Source organism: Dasypus novemcinctus, chromosome 16 (assembly GCF_030445035.2).
Source record: "Dasypus novemcinctus isolate mDasNov1 chromosome 16, mDasNov1.1.hap2, whole genome shotgun sequence".
Taxonomy (NCBI): Eukaryota; Metazoa; Chordata; class Mammalia; order Cingulata; family Dasypodidae; genus Dasypus; species Dasypus novemcinctus.
This window is the reverse complement of record NC_080688.1, coordinates 71497386-71520235: the sequence shown is the minus strand read 5'-3', so window position 1 is coordinate 71520235 and position 22850 is coordinate 71497386. Positions and strand designations below refer to the sequence as shown.

Below are 22850 nucleotides of genomic sequence, written 5' to 3'. Positions count from 1 at the left end.
ATTGGTGAGTTGCTTGCATAGATGGCTGGTTACATCTACAATCAATTGAGGAGATTGCAGTCAGCAATGAGTGATGTCTCATCCAATCAGTTGAAGGCTTTAAAAGGGGAAGTGGATACAAGAAATAGATTAAAGGTTAGCAGATTCAGGATGGAATGGAGAGTTAATTCTTAATGGGTACAGACATTGTTTGATGAGATGAAAAATTTTGGTAATGTTTGTTCATGATTCTAGCATAAAATTGTTAATTCAATGAATAGCCCTCACTGTGCCCATGAAAGTGGTTAAGATAGAACGTTGTTGTTGCACAAATGTCACATGAATAATAAATTTTGTTATAAAATTGAAGGAAAAAAGGGGGGGGGGGATGATTTTAGTATTCAGAGAGAGAGAATTCCCATCTCTACTTGAGACGGCCAGTGTCTCCTAGGGAGCTCATCAAGGACCTTCATCCGAGCCCCTGGTTTACAGCCTGCCCTATGGGATTTGGAAGTCTGCATGGTTGCATGAGACAATTTTATAAAATCTCATACTATTTACAGATATCTCCAGTCAGTTCTGTTTCCCTAGAGAACCCTGACTAATACATTCTCCTGAACTGAAAGTTCTGAGAAAATAGGGACTCTGGCTTACCTCTTATCTACAGCTCCTGGCACAGCAGCATTCAATAAATATTTACGAACAGTTGAATCAAGGGTTAAATAAAGAATCGTAGCACCTTTCTTAGAGTGTCTGGAATTTAAAGAGTGCTTTGTATGTGTTTATTGCATGAAAGTTTTCCTAAGCCATTCCATGTCATAAAACAGTGGAGTAGGTTACCTTACATGACTTATCCTGGGTGTACAATGGTGTGTTTGTTTGTCACACTGATTACGATTCATAATAACTTGCGTGAATTGCTCAATAAATTGTACACTATTGATCAGATGTTAGGATCATCTCTTGGGCGTGTTGATGCCTTACTGATGCATTGGCAGTGAAGACTTAGTACCATGGATTTACTGTTCTTAGAAGTCCCCCAAGGTCAATTTTCCTTTACGGTCCAGCTCAGTGGGATGACTGTTGAGAATATCACCTGGTTCTTCATTACAGGGAAGAAAATCACTCAGACTTTGTGGATATGATTTCAATATTGTTTATTTATTTGACTAACACATGCCAACCACTTATTACGTGCTAGGCACTGTTATAAATGATTGGCAAATATTAATTCATTTGGTCCTCAGAACAACCCCATGAGGTAGATGCTATAATATCCACATTTTACTGCTAGGGAAACTGAGGCAACCGGCAGGGAAGGAGCTTGCCCAAGGATCACACTGCTACCGAGCAGCACAGCCAGGCCCCAAAATTAGGCGGTCTGCCTCCCAAACTTCTGCTTTAGCACCCACTTTCTTCACAGAAAATCCCATGCAGGAAGTCTGCGTGTGTCACAGAGCAAAGCAGAGCTGTTGTTGAAGGAGAGGCAGCAGTGAGCTGAAAAGCCCTGGTCTAGGAAATACCACATCTTGGCAGGATGCCACTTATAAGCTGTCTTCAATCCATTCTGGCACAAAATAAATAAAGTTATTTTCTCATTTTAATTAACTGCTTATGTTTTATTTTGAAAATTTTATCTGCCTAATCTACTTCTGGCTGATATAAAATGCTAAGATGGATTTTCCCCAGGATGATAGTGCCATATGGCAATTCGGACTTTGTCGGCTTAAGTTCCCCCTTGGGTGGCTTTATCCAAGCCAATGATTCTGGGCACAAAAGTTTTCTGAACCAAAAGAGAAATGGAATTTGATTTCAGATGGATCGTCTTGGAATTGAAGGCTTTGCAACCAGATAGTCGTGAACTACCTCCTCTGTTGTGGGAAGGTTCACTTCTGTGATATTAATCTAAGAGAGCAGCAGCCATACTGCTGTGCATGGAGTGTCCTCTACAATCAGATATTTAAAAAACAAACAACACTGTTTTCACAACATTCAGTGCCAGTTGAGGCTAAGATGTTATGTAACTTGTTTAAGATGGCCCAGTGAGTGGTGGAGGTGAGATGTTTTGAGAAATATCAGTGACTAAGGAGCAAAATCCTTTGAGATTAAGAAAAAAAGACTTAAAGGTGTGTGTTATGGGAAACATCAGGTGAGGTCCAATGCTGTTTTCAAATTACAAAACGCTGTGAGAATTCAGTGGAATCCACTCTTAAGAGTGAATTATTCCTATGGTAAAATGCCTCTTACCATTTGCTAATGTACATAATGCATAAGATACTACAAAGAAAAAAGAAGGCAAATCATTCAAATGGGATGATAGATCAAGGGGGATTAAAAAGGAGGAAAAAAAGGCTGCTCAGGCCAGATTGGTAGCTTTGCTTGCCTCCATTTTCTACTTCCCCTCCCTGCAGCCACCATTCCCTAGCCCAGGGGTCACAGACTTTTTCAATAAGGGCCAGATTGTAAATGTTTTAGGCTTCCTGCCACTTGGCTTCTCTGTTGCAACTATTCAACTCTGCTGTTGTAGCACAAACGTGGGTATAGACAATATATAAAGGAATGGTGTGATCGTGTTAGAATAAAATTTCATGTCTGGCCACTGAAATTTGAACTTCATATAATTTTGGTGTCATGAATGTCATTCTGTTGCTTTTTTCCTCCCAACTGTTCAAAAATATAAAAACCATTCTTAGCTGGCAGGCTGTACAAATGGGCAGTGGGCCGGATTTGACTCACGGGGTTCAGGTTTGCTGACCCAAACCCTAGCCTGCTCACCAGCCCTCTGGTTTCCAAATGGTTTCTTTTACTTCCAGCATTTAAATGTTGTTTTGGACCAAAAACTTAATCCTGTAAGAGACTTCAGAGGGTGAAACACAGTTTCTTCCACTAGCATTCCAGAAAAGGAGCTCTGCAGGGTTGCTGCTGCCAAATCAACTTCAGCCGAAACAAATAGAAGCCAAAGCTGCTGTCTAAAAGGATTTAGAACAAAATGGAAAATTCTAGGCAAGTTCTGTCAATTTCATTGAAGATTAAAGAATAAATGCTGGACTTTGTGGTATCTATCCCTAGAAGCCATCGCGTTTCAAAGTGATGCCAACAAAGATGAAAATTCTTTGTGTGTTTTAACTGCATAGGTCATTGCTAGATTTTGAATATTTTTGTTGTTGTTTCTTTCCAGGGAGGTCAGCCTTGATGTGATGGAAACAGTCCTGAACTGAGTGCTGAAAAGACCAAGGTTTGGGTTTCAGCTTTTGTTAGTTTGTGACCTTGGGTAAATTAACATCACCTAAAATAGGATTAACAATCCTACCTCACAGGGATTTTTATTTTCTTAGTTCTTTACTATTTAATATGGAAGTTTCAGACCATAACAAAATAGAGCGGTATGATGCACCTCTTGTGCCCATCACCCAGTTTCAACAATTAGCTACATTTTACCAAACTTCTTTCATCTTTACTTCCACCCTACTTCCCCCTCCCTACTAAAGTATTTTGGAGCAATTCCAAATGTAATATTATTTCACCTTCAAATATTTCACTATGTATTACCAACAAATAAGGTATTTTAAAAAGAATACAACATTTCCATTATCACACCTAACAAAATTACAATAATTCTTTGATATCATCTGATAGCCTGTCAGTATTCAAATTTCCCAAGTTGTATCAAAAATGCCTTTGTATAGTTGGTTTGTTGGAATCAGGATCCAAAACAATTCATATAATGCATTGGTCATGTACCTCTTAAAACTTACTTTATAGCAATTTCCCTTATCTCTTCCCCATCTGTCTTCATACACATAATTTGTGGAATCAACCAGTTACTTATCTTGTAGAATTTTGCACATTTGTTATTTGGCTAATTGCATCCATCCCCTTGTCATATCATTGAACATTTTTTCCTCTTCCCTACGTTTGCAGTAGTTAGAGAGAGGCTTGAATAGATCCACGTTCATTTTTTAGAAGCATACTTCATTTATGGTGCTTGTGTTTCTGATTGCATCGCATCCAGGGGACACATGCCAAGTTGTCTCTTTTTTAGTAATGTTAAGATTGATTGATGGTTAATTAGTGGTCTCAGTTTAAGGCATTCCTCATGAACTAATGGTCTTAGCACTGGTTGATGATTATTGCTTAGAGCCATTTCTTCAAAAAGGGTTGCAAAATGTAGATTTTCAAATTCTGTCAATCCTTTTGAATTTTATTAGCTGGAATTCTACAGAAAACGTTTCCTCATCAAATACTTGGTTACCATGAAATACAGTTCATACAGTAAAGGCAAAGTAAATGCTTGTTTGTTCCCTTTATTTGCCATTGAGTTGGTGCCCTATAACTTCTAAGGGCTGTCAATGAAGGTGGTTTTTTGTGGTGGTGGCAGCAGCGGTGATGATGGTATTTTTCCTGCCATCATAAATTCAGGGATTTAATTTCAGTATGTGTTAATCTATCACAGTCATTTCTCTTCATGTTGGCATCTGTATCTTATTACAGTAGTATTTGATTGCTTTCTTGATTTTTGGTATGACAAGTTCACCTTATGTATTTCCCAAGTTCACTTTATATATTTCTTCCCCAGACCTGAATCAACTAATTTTCCACGAAGCCCTCATTTCTTTTTAGTAGGAAATGGCATACAGAGAAGATAGTCTTGATGCTAGGACTGGCATTGCTAGTACCATTATTATCTCTAAAATAAAATAGAATATATATTTTAAGTAAATAAATCATTATTTTATACTGATAATTCCTGTATTTTTACCTTAATATCTTTTATTCTTTATTTGTGTTTTTCTCTTATTCTGTAAATCTTGGTTCTATTGACATTAAAGATAATTACCTTATTATAGCAGAGGAAACAGAGATTGAGAGGTGAAGAGATTTCTTGTTTGTTTTTTATTATTATTATTGAAATAATGAAAATGCCCTAATGATTGAAATGATGAATGCACAACTACGTGATTATACCAGATACTATTGATTTTTGTACACTTTGGATGAATTCTTTGCTTTATTAATATTTATCAGTAAAGTTGATTTGTTAAAAAAATGGTAAGGTAAAAAAAAAAAGATAATTACTTTAGCCTATAGAGCATGTACAAACACGTACTTGTAATAGTTCTAAAACAACAATACCAATAGTTTAAGTATGTTAATGAATGAGGTTTAAGATTGATGATTCTTTTTGTTCTTTGGCTATACATCACACTGGGGATAAATGGTCCCTGATAGGGGTTTTAAAGTCATTTGAACTAATTCTTGTGGTTGAACCATCAACTTGATAGTTAGGTTCATTTGTTTCATTTTGTCTTTTAGTTTGGAGGATTTTTTAAAAAAATTTAGTTTTGTTTTATAACTAGGTAAAATAATTACGTGAATCAAAGCTATGTAACACAGAATTCCCCCTTCCATTCATATTTCCCTCCTTTCTTATAGAATATATGATACTATATATTCCTTTCTGTCCCATCCTTTTTAATTTAATCACATATCCTAGATAGAACTCCATGGAAGTAGATTGTTTATTCAACCAGTCTTCGCTTTGTGGGCATTTGAGGTTTTTCTTTTCTGTTATTTTGCTGTTACAAATAGTTGTAACAAATAGAATTAAATAAAATGTATATTAAAAGACTTTGTAATGTATAAAAATTTTATTTGTATGTGAGTGTAAGTGTGTGTATGATTTTGTTATAATTATATTATTTTAGTTCCAAAGACATTTACTAAGCACTTCAATGTGCCAGGTACTAGAGATACAAAGATGAATAATATGTCCCTCCCCTTGAGAGTATACAGTCTAATATGACGTGAAATAAAAGGGAAATTTCACATTTTTCCTTCTCATATTATTTATTTAAAATTTTTAATCTGTGATTGTTTCTGATGGTTTGCTTTTAAATTAAATTAATTCCTGGATTTATGGACATATACCAATGCCAAAGATTGGCAATGTTTCCTACTACAATTGATTACAGTGGGAATACAGAACATCTTTCAGTTTATGAATCATATACTCACATCATCAGAGAAGTCAGTTTTGCCTAACTGATTTATATCTTCCAAAGTTAGAATAGACTGCTTCACGATGACAACAGTAACAGTGACCACAGAATTTTCTGCAAGGGGTCAGAAAGAAGATAATTCTGCCTTGTATGAGTCCACATCAGCTCATATTATTGAAGAAACTGAATATGTGAAAAAGGTATGTGGGTGCTGGAAATCATGTTAGCAGGATGTAATTTTTAAAAATAAATTCATATTATAGTTTGGTGGACTTTGTTTCCACTTCCACGGAACTTGTAAGGAAGAACAAACCTAGTTTGGCAAAGGATCGTCTTTGTGTCTGAAATTTATAAGCATGTTTAGTCATTTCTCTGGAAGATATGAAACTCAGTCCCTACAGGTAAAGTAAAATGATTCTCTTCACTTAATAAAATTGAGTAATGGGCCAAGAAGGTTCAGAACACCCCATCAGCACTTAATTTGCCCCCCCACTATTCACCACTGAATTTCCTGCTGTTTTAGATCATTTCCCAGTGGTTTCACGAGTGTTGATACTTTATTCCCAAGTGGGTATATACGTTTCCTGCTGCATTTGAGGCTCTTGTTACTGTGTTTCTTTTCACAGCTCAGTACAGGTATTGCCAGTGCATATATGTCTGATATGTTATTTTATTAAAATTGTGAAATCTTGTGAGAATCCAAGATTATAATGGCTAACAAAATATATATTTTTATTAAGTGTTTTGTAGGGCAGATGGAAAAATTCTGACATGAATAGGTCATCACTTATTCTCATCAATGAATTAATTCATCTCTAAGTGTGTGCCTTGCAATTCCATAGATCACTAAAACATGGGGCTTATATTTCATGGATAAATTTATATGATCTCCTCTTAGTAATTACTCTGTAGTGATTACTAAATAGTAATCGTTCTGTAGTAATTACTAGATAGTAATTATATTATAGTAATTACTAGATAGTAATTATTTTGTAATTACTAGTGTCATTATTTTATAGTAATTGCTAAATAGTAATTGTTTTACAGTAATACTAAATAGTAAATAGTACTAAATTACTAGATAGAAAAAATAATGCTAAATAATATTAAATACAAATTATAAAATAGTACTTTGTAATATATTTTGTAGTATAATATTATTTTAAGTGGTCATATTTTAAGTTTGATTGAAGAAGAGTTATAAAGACCAAATGTGGATTTTCTGCAATCTAAACAATATTAGCCTAAATGTACGTTAGGTTGATAGTAGTTATTCAAATCTGACGGTCAGTATATATGTATTACTTTCTAGATAAATGAGGGGCCCTGTGACTGGCATAGAAAATAAAGCACTTGGCATTAAATGTCTTTGAAAAAGATAATTTTTTACCTCCAGATTCGAACTACACTGGAAAAGATCCGAAAGCAAATGTTTAAAGATGAAGTAGGTCTCCACAGTACAAATGGCAAACAGGATGCAAAGGTAATGAATTCATCAAAATGGGCTACTTCTGTTCCTTCAGAAATAAGCATAAAACCTTATAGACATTATTTAAGTAAATTTTTTGGTAACTATCAAATTATTATTTGAAACTTTGGACACTGAGTATTAAAATATTTTGGGGTTATATGAAGATGTTAATGGCCAGATGTGTGCAATCTTTAACTGCAGATGTCATCAGTAGGACCAGATTAGGATGACTAGATATCACTTGAGTATTTTAAACAGAATTGACATATCTAAAGTTGATGGGAAGATACCAGTCCAGCTGGAATCTATAGTGGCAACATTTTCCAGTGAAAAGATGTAACTTTTGGGTTCACCTGGACACACCAATGGACACACAGTTGAGGCTTTAGGTCTGAGTGAGTGAAGACCTAGTCAAACCATCGATAAGCATGATGGCACTTCCTCCCCCAAGACTGGACTTCTATACTTAAGGCCAAGAAACCTGCACTTAGCCTGGCTGGATGATGCCAGGTTCAGCCTCACCTGAGCCTAGAGCAGCTCATATCATTGAACTGTTTTTACCATACAGGATGGCCACAGAGTACAACAGAAGCATAGTATGGGATACATAAATGTCAACTTCCTTTATTTTCATTGGCTTCCCATGCTAATACAGCCAGCTCCAATTATTTTCTTAAATGCTCTGAAATCAAAAACAAGGTTAAATGTGGGAATGATAAGAAGATCTAAAAATCGTTTTTGGCTATGCTGAGATGTCTGTTAGACCTCCAAGTGGCAGTTTCTAATGGGTGGCTGGATATATGATTCTGCAATTGAGGGGAGAAATCTGGGTTGAAAGGACAAGAGTAGAAATTTTGGGAGTTATGGATGGTATTTAAAGTTCTGGAGATCACCAAGCAAGTAAGGTTGGATAGAAATGAGAGAAGATCTAAGGGCTGAGTCCTGGGGTTCCCAATGTTTAGGTGTTGGAAAGAAGAAGAACAGCCAAAGCAACTGAGAAGTGCAACCAGTAAAGTAGGAGGAAAAGTGGGAGGGAATGGAGTCATGAAGCCAAGTGAAGAAAGGTGGGAGGGATGACTCTGTCCAGTGCTGTCCATAGGTTGAGGCAGTAGAAGACAGATAATTGACCACTGTATATAACAATGTGGAGGTTGCTGAAGACCTTCTTAGGCATGGAGATGGTAGTGTGTTGCCAATGCCTCTGCCACAGTTACCTCAAACCACAGAAGGCCAGAAGACCAACCAAGCACCAAACTACCAGGACCTTTTCCTTCAGTATCATGTCATTGTCCTTGTAGGGATTTAGTCATAATTTTTCTAAGGTCTTGCTATTCAAGGTATGCTCTGCAGTCCCAGCAGCATCAGCGTCACCAGGAAGTTTGTTAGAAATGCAGCATCTGGGACCTCGCTCCAGACCTACTGAATCAGAATCTGCATTCTAACAAGAACTATCACTAAGCGATATAAAAGCATATTAAAATTTGAGGAGCACTGATCTATGATCTTTGGAGCAATCCACCACTGCCAATAATTTACCTTCTACAAGAGTCTTTCTGTCAAGAATGATTTAATAAATTAAAAAAGAAAATGATTCCTATATTGTATATATGACAATTGAGCATATGCACTAGAGATTGGACTATAAAAAAGAAAACCATGGCAGAGTGATGGTGAGTATATTATTTACATGCATGATATTATTTTCTTTATTTCTTTTTAAAATTTCTGTCGTTATATTCACTATATTGCAGCAGAAGGAACACAAATTTTGTTGTTAAACAGACCTGAATTTTAAATCTGGTTCCAACAGTTATTTTAGGGATACTCTTGGACCGGTTAGTTAAACTCTGGTCTTCAGTTTTCTCATCTGTAGAATGGGCATTGTGCTTTACAGTGTTTTTTGTATTCATAAATATGAAAATCTAAAAGATTACCTGGCACATAATAGGTGCCCAACAAATAAAAATTATCGTTGTAGGGTATGTATATTTGTATAATAATTCTAAAGTCTGTCCTGAAATGTTGGAAGAGCAGAAAGGACAATCAAGAGGCTGTGTCCTGAACTCTGCCACTCCCTTGCTAGGTACTATCCATGGCTCTGGTCCTCATATTCCATATCGGTAAGATTGATGGGGTTAAGCCAAATGGTTTCTAATTCCCCTTTCAGCCTCCAAATGTTCATGATTCCAGATGAGATTTATTTTATGCTCCAAGTATATTCTCTATAAGCTGGATTTTACATAAGCTGTAGTCACATTGGTAGTAACACTCAGCACTGACATTTCTGATTAGAAATTTAATTTACGATGATTCCAGTGAAGCATCATTGAACCCTGAATATTATGTATTGGAACTATTAGCTCTGATTGTATTAATCTGTAATACCGTGTAACCAACATGCATTTATATCTGAAACTTAGACAAAAATTAAAATTCTGGCCTTGTGGACATTATTTATCTCCTAAGAAGGGCTTAATTGCATATTTGAAAGTATAGGGGACATAGAAGGCATCAAAGATGATTGTCTTTTTAATGTAAGAATCTGTTAAAATTTGAGCAAATATAGAGGGCAACTGTTTGTTTCATCTAGAGTTGCACATTGATCAATTTAAGATTCAGGAGTTTTATTTGTGCTGACTTAAATTCTCCTTAGTATATGTTATACTGGCTTATACTTGTTTAAAGTTTGTAGAGAAATGGAATAGTCAGGTCTATTATTTTCATGTTTGTTCATTTCAGTCTTTTCAAAACATTCAAAATGGCTCCGAATCTGAAATGGATCCGTCTTGTTGCAGTTTGGACCTACTTATGGAAAGGATGAAAGGAAAAGATCTACAGCTCTTAGAAATGAACAAAGAGAATGAAATATTGAAAATCAAGGTATAATCATTTTGAGAAATTTCTAATTTTGTATTTTGAGGCTTTGAGCCAATAAGATAGATTGTTGGCATTCATGGACCTATAGAATCAGTTGGCTAACCATATACATCCATAGATCCACATACATGCACTCAGACGTAGAGAATCATTTTTACACTTCATAAATTGAATCACATTGTTTTATTTTGGAGACCACTTTTATCATGCTAAAAAATACAAATGTTTCATAATTTATCTCCTACTGTGAGATGTTCTACAGTTTCCTTTTTAATTTCTATTATCTGCAGTGCTGCAGTGAATCTCTTGGTAGGAAATCTTTGCTGCCATCCTTAATTATTTCCTTAGGATAAATCCTTGCAAGATTCATGACACTTTAGCTTTACTGCTCTTAATAACCAAACCTAGTCTCATTTCTGTTTCAAGAAAATCTGCCATTTAGTACCGTTGTGAACGTCAGTGATAAAATGTTTGTAAAGAAGTGAATAAGCCGACAGGACGTTGTGGAGTTCTTTGAAGGGCACGGCCTGAAAATGGAGGACTGTGATGTGTAGGGAGCTTGGGTTGGCCCAACCAGGGCAAATCTGCTGTATTGACAGCCCCATAATTAAGGGGTTTCTCATTGTATGTTTTCCTTATACCAGATAACGGTGTCTTTTCTCCCATCTGTTGTCAGATGGTACCATTAGAGCCTTTGTGCTTTATTTCCCAGCAAACTGTTCTGTGTTTTACTCTTTCTCCTGGATATGTCAAAACATGAACAATGACCTTTTTTTTTTTGCTAGCTGGAGGCCTCCCGAGAAGCAGGAGCAGCAACTCTGAGAAATGTGGCACAGAAGTTATTTGAAAACTATCAAAAACAGTCTGAAGAAGTTAGAAAAATTCATGAAGACAGTAAACACTTACTCCAGGTACCGACTAGCTGCTTGTCTAGTGAACTAGCCCTCTCTCCCCCAGCCATGCAAATCTCTTTTTTTTGGAGGAATTAAATGTGGCGCAAGCAATGGCCAGATCCCTTGGTAAGCTCGGGGAAGGGGCAGGTTGCGACTTTTGTGTGGATCTCCTCCCATGCCTGCTTAGCCTGGCACCCAGATGGGGCTGAGCTGCTGAGTTGTCACTCTTGTCTGAGTATCAGGGCTGGCTCTGGTGAAACTGGCAGGTGACTTCCCTTCGGTTCTGTCTTGAACAGGTTAGATGACCCAAGTTAAGTCATTCTGCCTCTCTTGATTTGGGTTTTCTTATCTCTAAAATGAAAGCGTTGGTCCAGCTCAATGGCTGTTGAAACTTTTTGGTCCTCACACACATTCTAGAATATGTTTTAAAGTATACATACATTTTTTGGGCATTTATGTATGCTATTTGTATAATACATATTTCTATATTATATTAATTTGTTTTTAATCTGAAGGCTGTATTCTAGGACCAGAGCGGGGAGAAACGTGCATGCTTGCAGAAATTCAAAATATGAAACAGTTAGACAGGAAGCTAATTTGTGCTGGGATAGGGTGCCTGGAGCTCTGCCAGGTCAGGGCCAGGGAAGTCCCCAAGGAGCATGGCAGGAAATCCACCAAGTAGGCACACCCCCTCATGCTGTGCTCGGGGCAAACTCAAAGGCATGCAGGATGCAGATAATGGACATAAGTGAGGCGAGCTGGTATTTGTGGACCGGCAGTTTACTGTGTAAGCAGAGGGGCCTGTGAGGACATGACTGATGCACATGGCGCTTCTCAGGGGCCTCGTCTTAGCCCCCTGTTGCCTGATAGGAATGCCTGCCTGGCCTTTGCAAAAGAAATCAGATGCCTTATACCAGGTCAGATAGAACCCAAACATTCTAGGAATAATATATATTATTACGTCTCCATGCATTGAGTGATGTTGTATATTTTGAATGAAATAGTTAATCAAAGCCTGTTAATTCTAAACAAGTGTGAATTGCTTTCTTTTTCTTTTTTTGCTAGTCAGAAAATTATAGGAGGACATGTGTATAGGTTTATTAAAAATAAGAATCTGACCACTGTTTCTGACCAAGGTTAACAAGCTTGAGAAAGAACAGAAACTGAAGCAACACATTGACAATTTGAATCAAGTTGCCGGAAAGCTTGAAGAAAAACACAATCAAATCACAGAATTGGAGAACCTTGTCCAGAGAATGGAAAAGGTATGCTGCTGGAGAATTAAAGGAATTCCTTCCTGACAGGGTTGGTATGAGAATTAAAGAAAATAACGCTAAAATAGATAGGACATAAAATAACATAATATTAAGTGAATATACCCTTTACAATGCCTTGTTGTAGGAGGTACTCAATCATGGTCATTTCTTCCCGTAAGCATTTAATATGATCCACGCTGTGGTTACTGATTTCCCTCTCACCAAATACTGAAGTCCTCTGTCATTATCTCTTCCTTGTAAATGTTTGTCTTGGAAAGGGGAATGAGGTGAAGCTGTGAATGGAAATAAAAGTGGATCCCTGAGACTCATAGCCTTTTTATATTAGAATCAGTGAAATATCCCTTTTTGGCTACCTAAGTCCACTTTAGGTTTATGAAAACCTATGGCTGCTCTAGGAGAGAGAGAGTTCACAGTAAGAAAAGATAATTTAGGGAATTATCACACAACAAAAATTCTTTTAGAAAGTCTCTCACAAAGAATAGCACTCCAAATATAAAGAAAAGGTCAGCACACAAATTTCATTATGTATGCCTTAGAATTCAGAAGCCAGACAAGCCAAGGAATGTTGTTCTTTTAAATACTAAAACAAGCAAATAGAAAATTGGCTTCTCCAAAACTAAGTGCGATGGATAAGAATATAGGCTTTGATGACTTCTTATTATTGCCCAATACATTTTTATATTTATTATATTAATTCCCTGACCTGCTTCTGCTCTTTTCAGCCTTAATTTGTTTTATGAGTCTGTCTTGGTTAATTCTGGTTTGGAAATGTTACTTCAAAAACATCAGATTTCAATATTCAGGTTTCTTACCCAAGAAATTTTAATTAGATTCAAAACAATTTCTAAGAATTCTAAGTATTGGCTGAATTTGTACTCGTAGTGAAGGTTTTATGGGGAAATCCCAAAAACTCATAAATCCACCCTTATTGGGTATAATATTAATAATAGTAATATACCTCTCTATTTTGTGGGGGGTCACTGAATGTTGTATTTTAGCACTGAGTCACTGGGCAGCTGGTTTGTCCTAGTACAATTTATAATTATGTTCTTATGGGCCAAATATAATATTTGGATGAATACTTTGTAGTGTTAGAATATTTTATTCTGTAATAAAGAGTTTAACAAAGATAGCACAAAGAATGTCTATCTTGAAAGAAAGACAATTCTGGAATGCAAATGGGGTTATTTAACCAAAAACTTGACTAACCAGGTGGAAATTTAAGTTTAGACTTGTGATCACCCTCTCTCAAACCCATTTGCCCTGGGTCAAGTGTAGAGCCTACCTGTTACTCCCTGAACATTATCATAAGAATGGTGGAATATAAATTCTATTTCCTAGCCACCCAAGGAAATCTCCTCTAGTTGTGATTCAACTCAGAGTTCTGCAGCAGATTCACTCAGTAAATATTTAAGAACCTACGGTAAGCCAGACAGACAGATGCTAGATATATATTTGTGAGTATGTCTCTCACAGTTTCTCTTTTTGTGGCAATTACAATGTAGTGTATCTGGGTTGTGTGGGGCTCAAGGAACTTCCCAGATTTCCCTTCCCTTCTTCTCTTGGGGATGCTTTAGAGGTTGAAAACCCTGTTGAAAGTTGGGGGGTTATACCCCAGCATGAGGTTAAGGGGCTCAGATACTGGCAGTACAATTCTGGAGAAGTGGTAGCCCAGATCCTGCCTTGCTATGAACCCAACTGTGGGCTGGCTGTAAGACCTCCATGAGCTCAGAGAGTAAGGGGACAGGATACCCCTGGTTGTGCCCAACCAGCAACCTCCCATAATCCCCTAGTTCAGGGAATTTCTAAGTTGGAACCTATTAAAATCTTTGGGAACTGAAGGTATGTGGGGATGGGATGGGGGTGGGACAATGTTCAGGAGATTTAAAAATGTATGTATATCTGTATAAAGATATTATATAGTTGTAAAACAAGCAAGTAAATAAAATATAAAACTATTGAAAGCAATTCTTGGTGACATCTTTTAGTTGAAGATGACATTGAGGGAGTAGAAGTGGCTCAAGCAGTTGAGTGCCTGTTTCCCACGTGGGAGGTCCCAGGTTTGGTTCCTAGTGCCTCCTGAAAACAAAATGAAACAAAACAAACAAACGACAAGCAAACAAACAAAAAAAACCAACTCAGGGAAGCCAATGTGGCACCATGGTTGAGTGCCAGCTTCCCACATACAAGGCCTTAGGTTCAATTCCTGGCTGTGGGACCTCAAAAAAAAAAAAAAAAAAAAAAAAGATACTGAGAAGACAGACTGTAATGAAGGGTTTCTCAAGTAGGCAGCATGTATCAGAATTGTGGGAGGCAGTACTAAGACTTTTGCATTACTTAGAAGAAAGCATGAGTTCAAAAAGGAAATGAAAATTAAAAATGGACAACCACCACAAAGGTTGATAAATACTGCCCTGGTAGTGGGTTCCCTCTGGAGAAGGATTCATTTTCTACTCATTTAAACAAGCCACTGCTCCAGTAAATAGCCATTAGTGGTATGAGGTCTGGTAATGAACACATTACTTAAAACCTTCACCATCTGTCCCACTTTAATCAGGAATGCAGTGAGAATGAATTCTATAAACACAGTGATAAGCCAGCAAAAATGCCCAGTAAGAGCATTTGAATTTGGCATATGTTCCTTTTGCTAGCAGTGCAATTCTCTTGTATCATATTGGTTTTCTGGCGCCATTGATTTAGCTCTACTAGAATTTTAGAGCTCAGAGCAGCTTTCAAGACCACCTACTCCCTCCTCATCATGTTAGAGATGGGGCAATTTGAACAATAATGCTGAACAACCATTCCACAATTCCCTCTTACTAGTCCACAACTCCTTCCACTCTGTACCAATCTTCTCTGGCACAGGATAAAAATTATTCCTTGGTTCCTAAATCATTTAGAGGTTAAAAATTTGGTCATGATTTAAAATTGGGATCCTCTCCACTCTGCTTACTGGGGAGGGGGAAAATCTGGAGTTCCTCAAAGGGATGTGGCTTTGGGCACAGTAGATTGACCACTGGGTGGTGCTCTGAGCACCTTTTTCCTTCCTAAAAGACTGCCCCAGACTAGGGTTTACTGGTATAGCAGGGATTTTCTGTGTTGTCAAAGAGGAGGCATCAAAACCCCAAGCTAACTGCTAGATATCTGGTCAAGGTAGAACATTTATTTCTCTGCCTGTCTGGTCTTGTTGAATCCTGGTTAGGAAGATTCAGTGATTAAGAGCAAGTCCATTAGGAAGAATATTTGTTAAACACCATTCCCCCCTACAGATTCAAAATATATTATCTGTGATGTGTTCCTTTGACGAACCAAGCAGTATAATAAGATTGCAAAGTGTATATGTGATCCTTCAGAAATAATGTGAAGACAGCTGAATTTACACAGGGATAATTTCTATATATGACAAGAATGCTACAAGGGAAGTTTAGAAGAAGGATAATTTGGAAAAATAATAGAACATCTAAGATATGAAGTATATGTCATCTTCACATTATTACATATCAGGGTCCTGTGTGCCAGATAACCACATAGGATTTTCATACATATTATCTCCAGTTGCCCCAGTATTTCAATGTCGACAATATTCTCTCTCTTTTATTGGGATGTTCAAAAACTTAAAAACATGACTCACACAAATATAGAATATGTGTCTAATGTTTTATTCAACTCATTAACTGAAGGAACCATTAAGATGATAAAGCTAGTTTAAATGTAAAATTCTGAGAAAATGGCTTTTTATAGGCATATTAGAAAAAGGGAATATAGATTATGATTGCCAGGTTAGATCTAAACCTGGTTAATGTGCTTTAAGGCAATTAAACTATAACCTTTGGGTTTATCTTTTCTGCCAGACAGAAATCTACACATTAGCATGAAACTTCATTGAGTCAGGTCTCAAATCCAATAGTAAGTAACAAAGTCAAATACAGGGAAATTCTCCTAGAGAACTAAATAATCCTCGGGTGGGATTATTAAACAGTGACTCCATATGACACTGAAGCCATATGCTGTGTACTGTTTTGATATCCAAGTTTCAGTTAATTTTTAATGGTGATACTGCCCAGAAAGGTTAAAACCTTGGCCAAATTTACACAGCCACAAAGTTTCAAAACCAGCTCAGTCTATGCTCAAAGTCTGATTTTTCTGCTATGCATCATTGCCTTGTATTGTACCCATGCAAATAAAGCTGCAGGAAATGGTTTTCAATAGCACTGTAAATAGTTTTAAAATATCTCTTCCAGTTGATCCCATCCATTCCCATCCATGTTTGCAATTCTTGCCTTTTTATCAGTCTCCTGTTTTCATCCCTTCCAACTTGGCAACCTAAACCAGTAGACCAAAGCTCCAAATTCCTTTCCCAGCATCTTGCCATCTTGAATATAAATGAGAATGCTACTGTCCCAGCAAGATAGATTATCTTCCTTTGGTTGGAAAAAGTTTGATTTAATAATGAAATTAAGATATTTCTTCAGATATTGCTTCTCAGGGTCATAGTGTCTCCTATATCCTAATTAGTAAGAGACTATTATTTATGGCCTCGATCCTTCAATAAAAATACATTTACTCCTTTACTACTTTCTGACTGATGCCACGTGAGCACCTAGGGGTTTTGAGAGAAGTGTGGTAGTCTGCTTGGTTGCCAACAACTCTGTCTAATGGGGTAAAAGCAGGTGTCATGTCAGGAAAGCCAATGCCGGAAGAGAGATGAGCAGGTAGTTTGTGTTTGGGGCATGATGGAGAGAGTGGGTGAGAGCAGTTTTATGGTGCAGGCTATGTTTCAGCAGCGGGCTGGAGCAGAAGCAGGGATTCACTAGGTGGGCAAGGGGAGTAAAGACATCCTATCATTCAGCTACTTATAAACCACCTAGAAGATGCCTCCCAGCTTCCTTTGGGATGGGATGAAACAGTGCCTTGGAAAGTAATTCTTCAACTCAAGCCATGTTTCTGGTATTTCAAGAAACATCTTTTGTTAATGGCTTGGAAGAATGCCTTTTCAAACACTCATGCACAAATGTACACAAATGAATAAGCAAAAAAAAAAGTGTATCTTATTTTCTCCTAGGAAAAGAGAACTCTGCTAGAAAGAAAAGTGTCTTTGGAAAACAAGCTGCTGCAACTCAAATCCAACGCTGCATATGCTAAGAGGTTTGCAAATCTATCGCCTAAGTAAAATCAGTTCCTGGTATTTTTCCTCTTCGCTTTCCACTCCCCAAGGAGACAGGATGATGGAAAGAACAGGAGGGAGGGAGAACTCCTATGCTTATCAACCATGGGCTCCTTCTTCTCCACCCAGTGCAAATAAAGGGGAACTTGTGGGAAAATTGATCCTTTCCAAGAATGAATGAACCTCTCGCTTTCTTGTTTACCTTTGGTATTAAAGAGGATGCTATAGAAGTCTCCATTTACCATGATGTTTCTGTTTTGTTGATGGGATTCTGATAAAGCTGGAATTAAATGGATCAGTCCACAAGTGGCTTTCTAAGACAGTTTGAAGCCATCTCAATTTAATAGAAAATGAAGAAAATATTGGAGAAAATATCCTTAGGCCTTTGGAATTACTTACAAATACTCATAACTTAATTCTAAGTAAGTCTTTGGCTTTTTCTCTTGAAAAGAGAGAACTTTTCCATGCAGCAGAATTACTGGCTTGTACAATGTGCTTTCCACTAACAGTCCAGGCAGTCTGAGTTTGAAGTTTTTCTTAAAAAAAAAAAAAAAATTGTTTATTGATAATAGGGTTTTTGTCAGTCTTTGAGGCAACAATGGAACCATTTTAAAAAAGAAACTGATCTATTTTTTCAATTCTATTATATATAAACAGTTGTTATAAGGGATTCTGAAAAAGCTCTTAAGGAGGTTTTAGAAATGTCATGATGGAAATGAATGTTTTGTGTTTCCAGAAGGTGTTTGAACATCCAGGATCATGTAATTTTCATAGATTGTAGGTAGCACAAATATTTATCCAATTTATTACTTTTTTTTGAGATGTGTGAAAGTATTCACTTTTCTAAGTGACAAGAAAAGAAAATGACTTGTATGAATCAGGCTCTTTTTGTTGAAGCAATAGGTACGTGGTTAAGGTACCACAGTAAAGAGAATTTCTGTTTGGTTAAGATTGGATAGACAAGCCATAAAGAAGATGCATCTCATGGAAAGACAGAAGGGCCACCCTTTAGCACCTCATGCTATTAGCATCTAATAATAAAAAAATATATTTTATTGCTCCCATTCAGTTATGGGTGTTTGTACATCTCTTCTCTTGTTCTTTGTTCTTACTATATGATTCATAATTTTTATCTTAGGTCATAACTAGTTTATATTCTCTCTGTTTTCTTTCTAAATTCCAGAGGAAAGAGTCTGATTGGCTTAGTACCACTTCCTGTATTCCCACACCCTGCAGAGGCAGCCATACAATGGCCTTTGGGCAGTTACCCACTCTCAGTCCAACCATTGGCCTCCCTCTACTTAAAGAATATCCAAGGACTGCTTCCCGAAGCAGGGGGCTATGGCTGACTTGCTTTCTTTTAGGTATAGCTGGTGGATGTGACAGGCATCATGGCATTTTTAAAAATCTCAGTGGGCTTCGTTTTGCCATTTTGATAAAAAGATTCAATATGTTCTACCAAGGCATTTTTCATATTAAAAAGCAACTCTGAGGATGATGATTTTTGAGCTTGCACGATTCAGAAGAAAGTGACAAAGTTTTTTGTTGCACCTGGAAACACGTTTCTTATAACATACTAAGCTAGCCCTCTTAGTTACTTTTAACAAGTTATAAGATTCAGCTGAAACATCTTTTCTTAAAAATGGTACTTCTACCACCACTAATACTGACACAAGTATACACTGTACAGTTTATAAAGTAATCCAAGATGCTTTAATTTAATCATCCCATTGACCTTGCAGCATGTGATCTGAGTTTCCAATTGATTAATTGACTTGGTCGAGTCTACTCCATGTCTCGGAAGTTGTAGAGCTGGGAGTTAGAGCTCCAAATATTCTCATGACCAATTCTGTGCTTATTTCTGGTAAAGAGGGAATTGGAGGGTTTGACCTTCTTAATCTCACTTTTGGGAGACTCCCACTCTCTTTCAGACTGGTTTCTTAACTAGAAAGCAGTCCCCAATTTACCCTTCTGCCCTACAACATCACAACACACAGTTATCTTTTGGGGAAACACATTCAGGGTTTATAAACAAGCAGTGTTGGCTCCTCAGTTTCTATGTAGGAGGTGCTGAGGAAGGCCAGGCTTCCTTGAGGAGGAAACAAGATTAGCTTGAAGCTGAGGATACGTGTCAATTACACTGTTGTGACTGAAATTATTTGTCTGTGGAAGTTTGCAGAGAATCTCTCAAGCCACTTTTTGGTGCCACCACTATAAATAACGATGGGGGAAGATTTTGATGGAATATATATTTCTTCATTTTACTGATAAGTAAAGAGAGCCACAGGCTTCTTACTGATTACTTCACCTTGGTCTGGCCTTTGAATAGGAAGAATCTGACCTCTTCCTTTCTTGTGGCTGACTCAACCAAATGTGGATCATGAAGTTCTGTAGACTTTCTCAGAGGAGACCACTGACCCAGCTCTGTGCTTTTCTCACAGCCAATCCGAAGAGGAGATTATGATTAGTTTTGTTAGGCACAGTATTCACATGACTAAAACCAACCAGGTCTTTGAAAGAAGTTCAGTTCTTTCTAATATATCTATAAGATCAGAAAGGAAGTTTTCCAGTGCATTCCTGAATAATGTCTTCAATTGCATCCTTATGGTAAACACAGAGGCTGTACCTCATAACATCTTATATATATATATAAAAAAAAGGTGAAGAACAATTCAATCAAAGCAGTTATAATAGCAATATGGCAAGGACAACAATACTACCCTTTAATGGTATGAGCTAGCCCAAAGGTAGATTTTTAAGAGTATCCAGAGGAATGAATGGAGACACAGTCCTCCATAAACTCAATTTCCTTTGACCAAGATTTTGACAGACATTGGGCAGCAGAGAGATTGAAAGCAAGCTTCTTGTTAAGTAGTCTTTATCTTCTCAGGTTACTAGTTGAAGTTAAAGCCATTTGTTTTTGCCTTTCTAAAAGCCAAGGATAGGATTGACTTTCTCTCTTGATTGCTAAGGAATCTAGCATCCTATAGGGGTATCCTATAGGATGGGGTAGATGTTCCTCAACTTTTTTTTCTTTTTACCTGATCACATTGCTATCTCTAGTTGCCATTTCCTTCAGCTCCAATTTTGGGATATATGAGACAAAAAGAAAATGTAGGGAACTCACCATTGCCTTGCTCCTTGGATCCCCAGGTCCCAAGGCATTCTGCCTTCTCTCCACCTTTTAGAATCTTTTTCTATCTATTAATATATAACTTCCAGGGTTTTTAGTTGCATTTTGAGGGAAGAACAGGAAAACAGTATGTCTACTCCATCTTCCTGGAAGTGGAAGTTCTTCAATTCTATTTTAATATCAACATTTACTTTATATTATTTTACCACCTGTTTTGAGGAAAACATTGATGAAAAATTATATTGAGGGATTGGGAGATAGAGCATGAATCCTAGAAGGACTTGGTAGAATCTAGACTTGGCCCTTACCAGGTGTTCTTCCTCCTGTTTTGCTTTAGCAGCTTTTTAATATTAAGACAATCTGCTCTGACTGAAAGCTAAATAATAAAGCTAAACGGAAGCTCAAGAGTCATCTTAGTTAGATATAGTCCCACATTTAAAGACCTTAATTCGATGACTGGATTTCAGATTTACTGAGCAATTCTAATAGAAATATTCTGTAGCTTCCTTTAATCATTTGTTTGACTGTATTAATGCAGATAAGCCTGAAAACTATTTTCGAGAGTGATTCTAGAAATACTTTTTTTTTTCCATCTTGAGACTTATCTCCACTTTTTATTTATCTGTAGTGAAGTTTATGGTAATAACTTCCAAGTATACATAGGGACATTTTCTGAGCTTGGCATTTTGGGCAGAGTAACCACTCTGCCCCTCCCCACTTTAGAGCCACATTTTCCCACCATGATCCAGGGGTTTCGGATCATGAGAACCATTCTGAATGCTTCACATTTTCATATTTTATGGATATTCAAAGCCAGTCTATCTCTGCACAGCATCTGAGTTCTTTCTCATTTTCCAGGGAAGTCCTGAGTTGGACCATTCCATAGGTTATTGCTGCTCTTTCCTGTTTTCTCTTCTCTCATTTTCCTTCCATACTGGAGGAATTTTGAATTTTAGTGCCAGCTGTGGGGAAGAGTTCTGCTTGCCTCCTGTGCTGTTTGTCCTCACATCATCTTTTCCTACTGCCTGAACATTTTTTCTTCTAAGACCCCTACTTCCCCAAATTCTACCTGTTCTCAGCTCCCCTGAGCACCACTCCCAAGATTCCCCAGCCCCTACCCTTGGCAGATCCCAATCTCCCAGAGTTCTAAGCATTTGCCTCCCCTGAAGATTTCCTTTGTGCGCTGTGAGCCCCTCTCACTCACAGTTTGAACTGCAAACCTCCACAGCCTGTCTTTTCCTTGGAGAGCTCTGAGCTATCTCCACCCTGAGCCCCTCCCACTAGGTGCTGTGAGACCCCTCAGGCTCCTGGGTCCTTGGCAAGGAAGGCTCTGAGCCATTAGCTCAGGGGTGGCTAAAATCTAATGTCATTACAGGCTGGTGCTGAAGCAGCCATTCCCTGAACTTGCGTTCTAGACAGGCTGAGAGGGCTTCCGTGCTGCTCTTGTCTGCTCTGATTAATGCACAGGGCATTTTCATCAGAATGGGTCAACAGATTTATTTCTTTGCATGAACCATGAACCATGGCAAGATGAACAATGGACTGCTCATTTACTTGGTTCAAACTCTCCATTGCCCCTCTCCAAAGGAGTGAAAGTCCAGGGTAGGGCTTTCTCCTGGGACAGGTCCTTTAAAGGATCATGTTGTAAAAAACGGTAAAATCTAGACACAATTATCACCTTCAGCCTGAGTTGACTATCTAAATCTTTTTCATAACTTTTCCTAATTTGTTAGTTGCTTCTAGTTTTACTTAGACTTGGGGAAGGAAGAGCTTTGCTGAAAGATTTGGTAGTGCAGTTAGGATAATCAGGCATGTCTTCAGGACAGTCCCACTGTATCAGTGTATCTGTTCCATCATCGTTTTGCACCTTTTCTTCCTCTTCTCCCTGTCATTCGTTTCCCTCCCCTCTCTTCAAGATTGCAAGCATCCTATTTCCCTATCGTCTTCTTATGCCCAAACGACATTCCCCTTTCTTCCTTTTCCTTTCTCTCCTCCCACTATTCTTCTAAGACAGATGTAACCACTCGAAATAGAGATCCTGTTTTTAGTGCTATCCC

General features: G+C 37.5%; 1 protein-coding gene across 7 annotated transcripts in view; it reads left to right on the top strand.

Moving 5' to 3' along the window:
* CCDC68 (coiled-coil domain containing 68) overlaps positions 1–22850 on the top strand; it is a 53656-nt gene that overhangs the window by 7207 nt on the left and 23599 nt on the right. For 3 of the 7 annotated variants that reach the window (XM_058277761.2, XM_058277763.1, XM_071208563.1), the window contains 7 exons: positions 3158–3214; positions 6046–6178; positions 7375–7461; positions 10189–10329; positions 11112–11237; positions 12356–12484; positions 17559–17641. In XM_058277761.2, coding sequence (XP_058133744.1) covers positions 6062–6178; positions 7375–7461; positions 10189–10329; positions 11112–11237; positions 12356–12484; positions 17559–17641 — 683 coding nt within the window. In that variant the 5' untranslated portion in view covers positions 3158–3214; positions 6046–6061. Of the gene's footprint in view, positions 1–3157; positions 3215–6041; positions 6179–7290; positions 7462–10188; positions 10330–11111; positions 11238–12355; positions 12485–17558; positions 17642–22850 lie in introns of all 7 variants that reach the window. The other 4 variants (XM_058277760.2, XM_071208562.1, XM_058277762.2 and 1 more) reach the window with 2 other exon arrangements.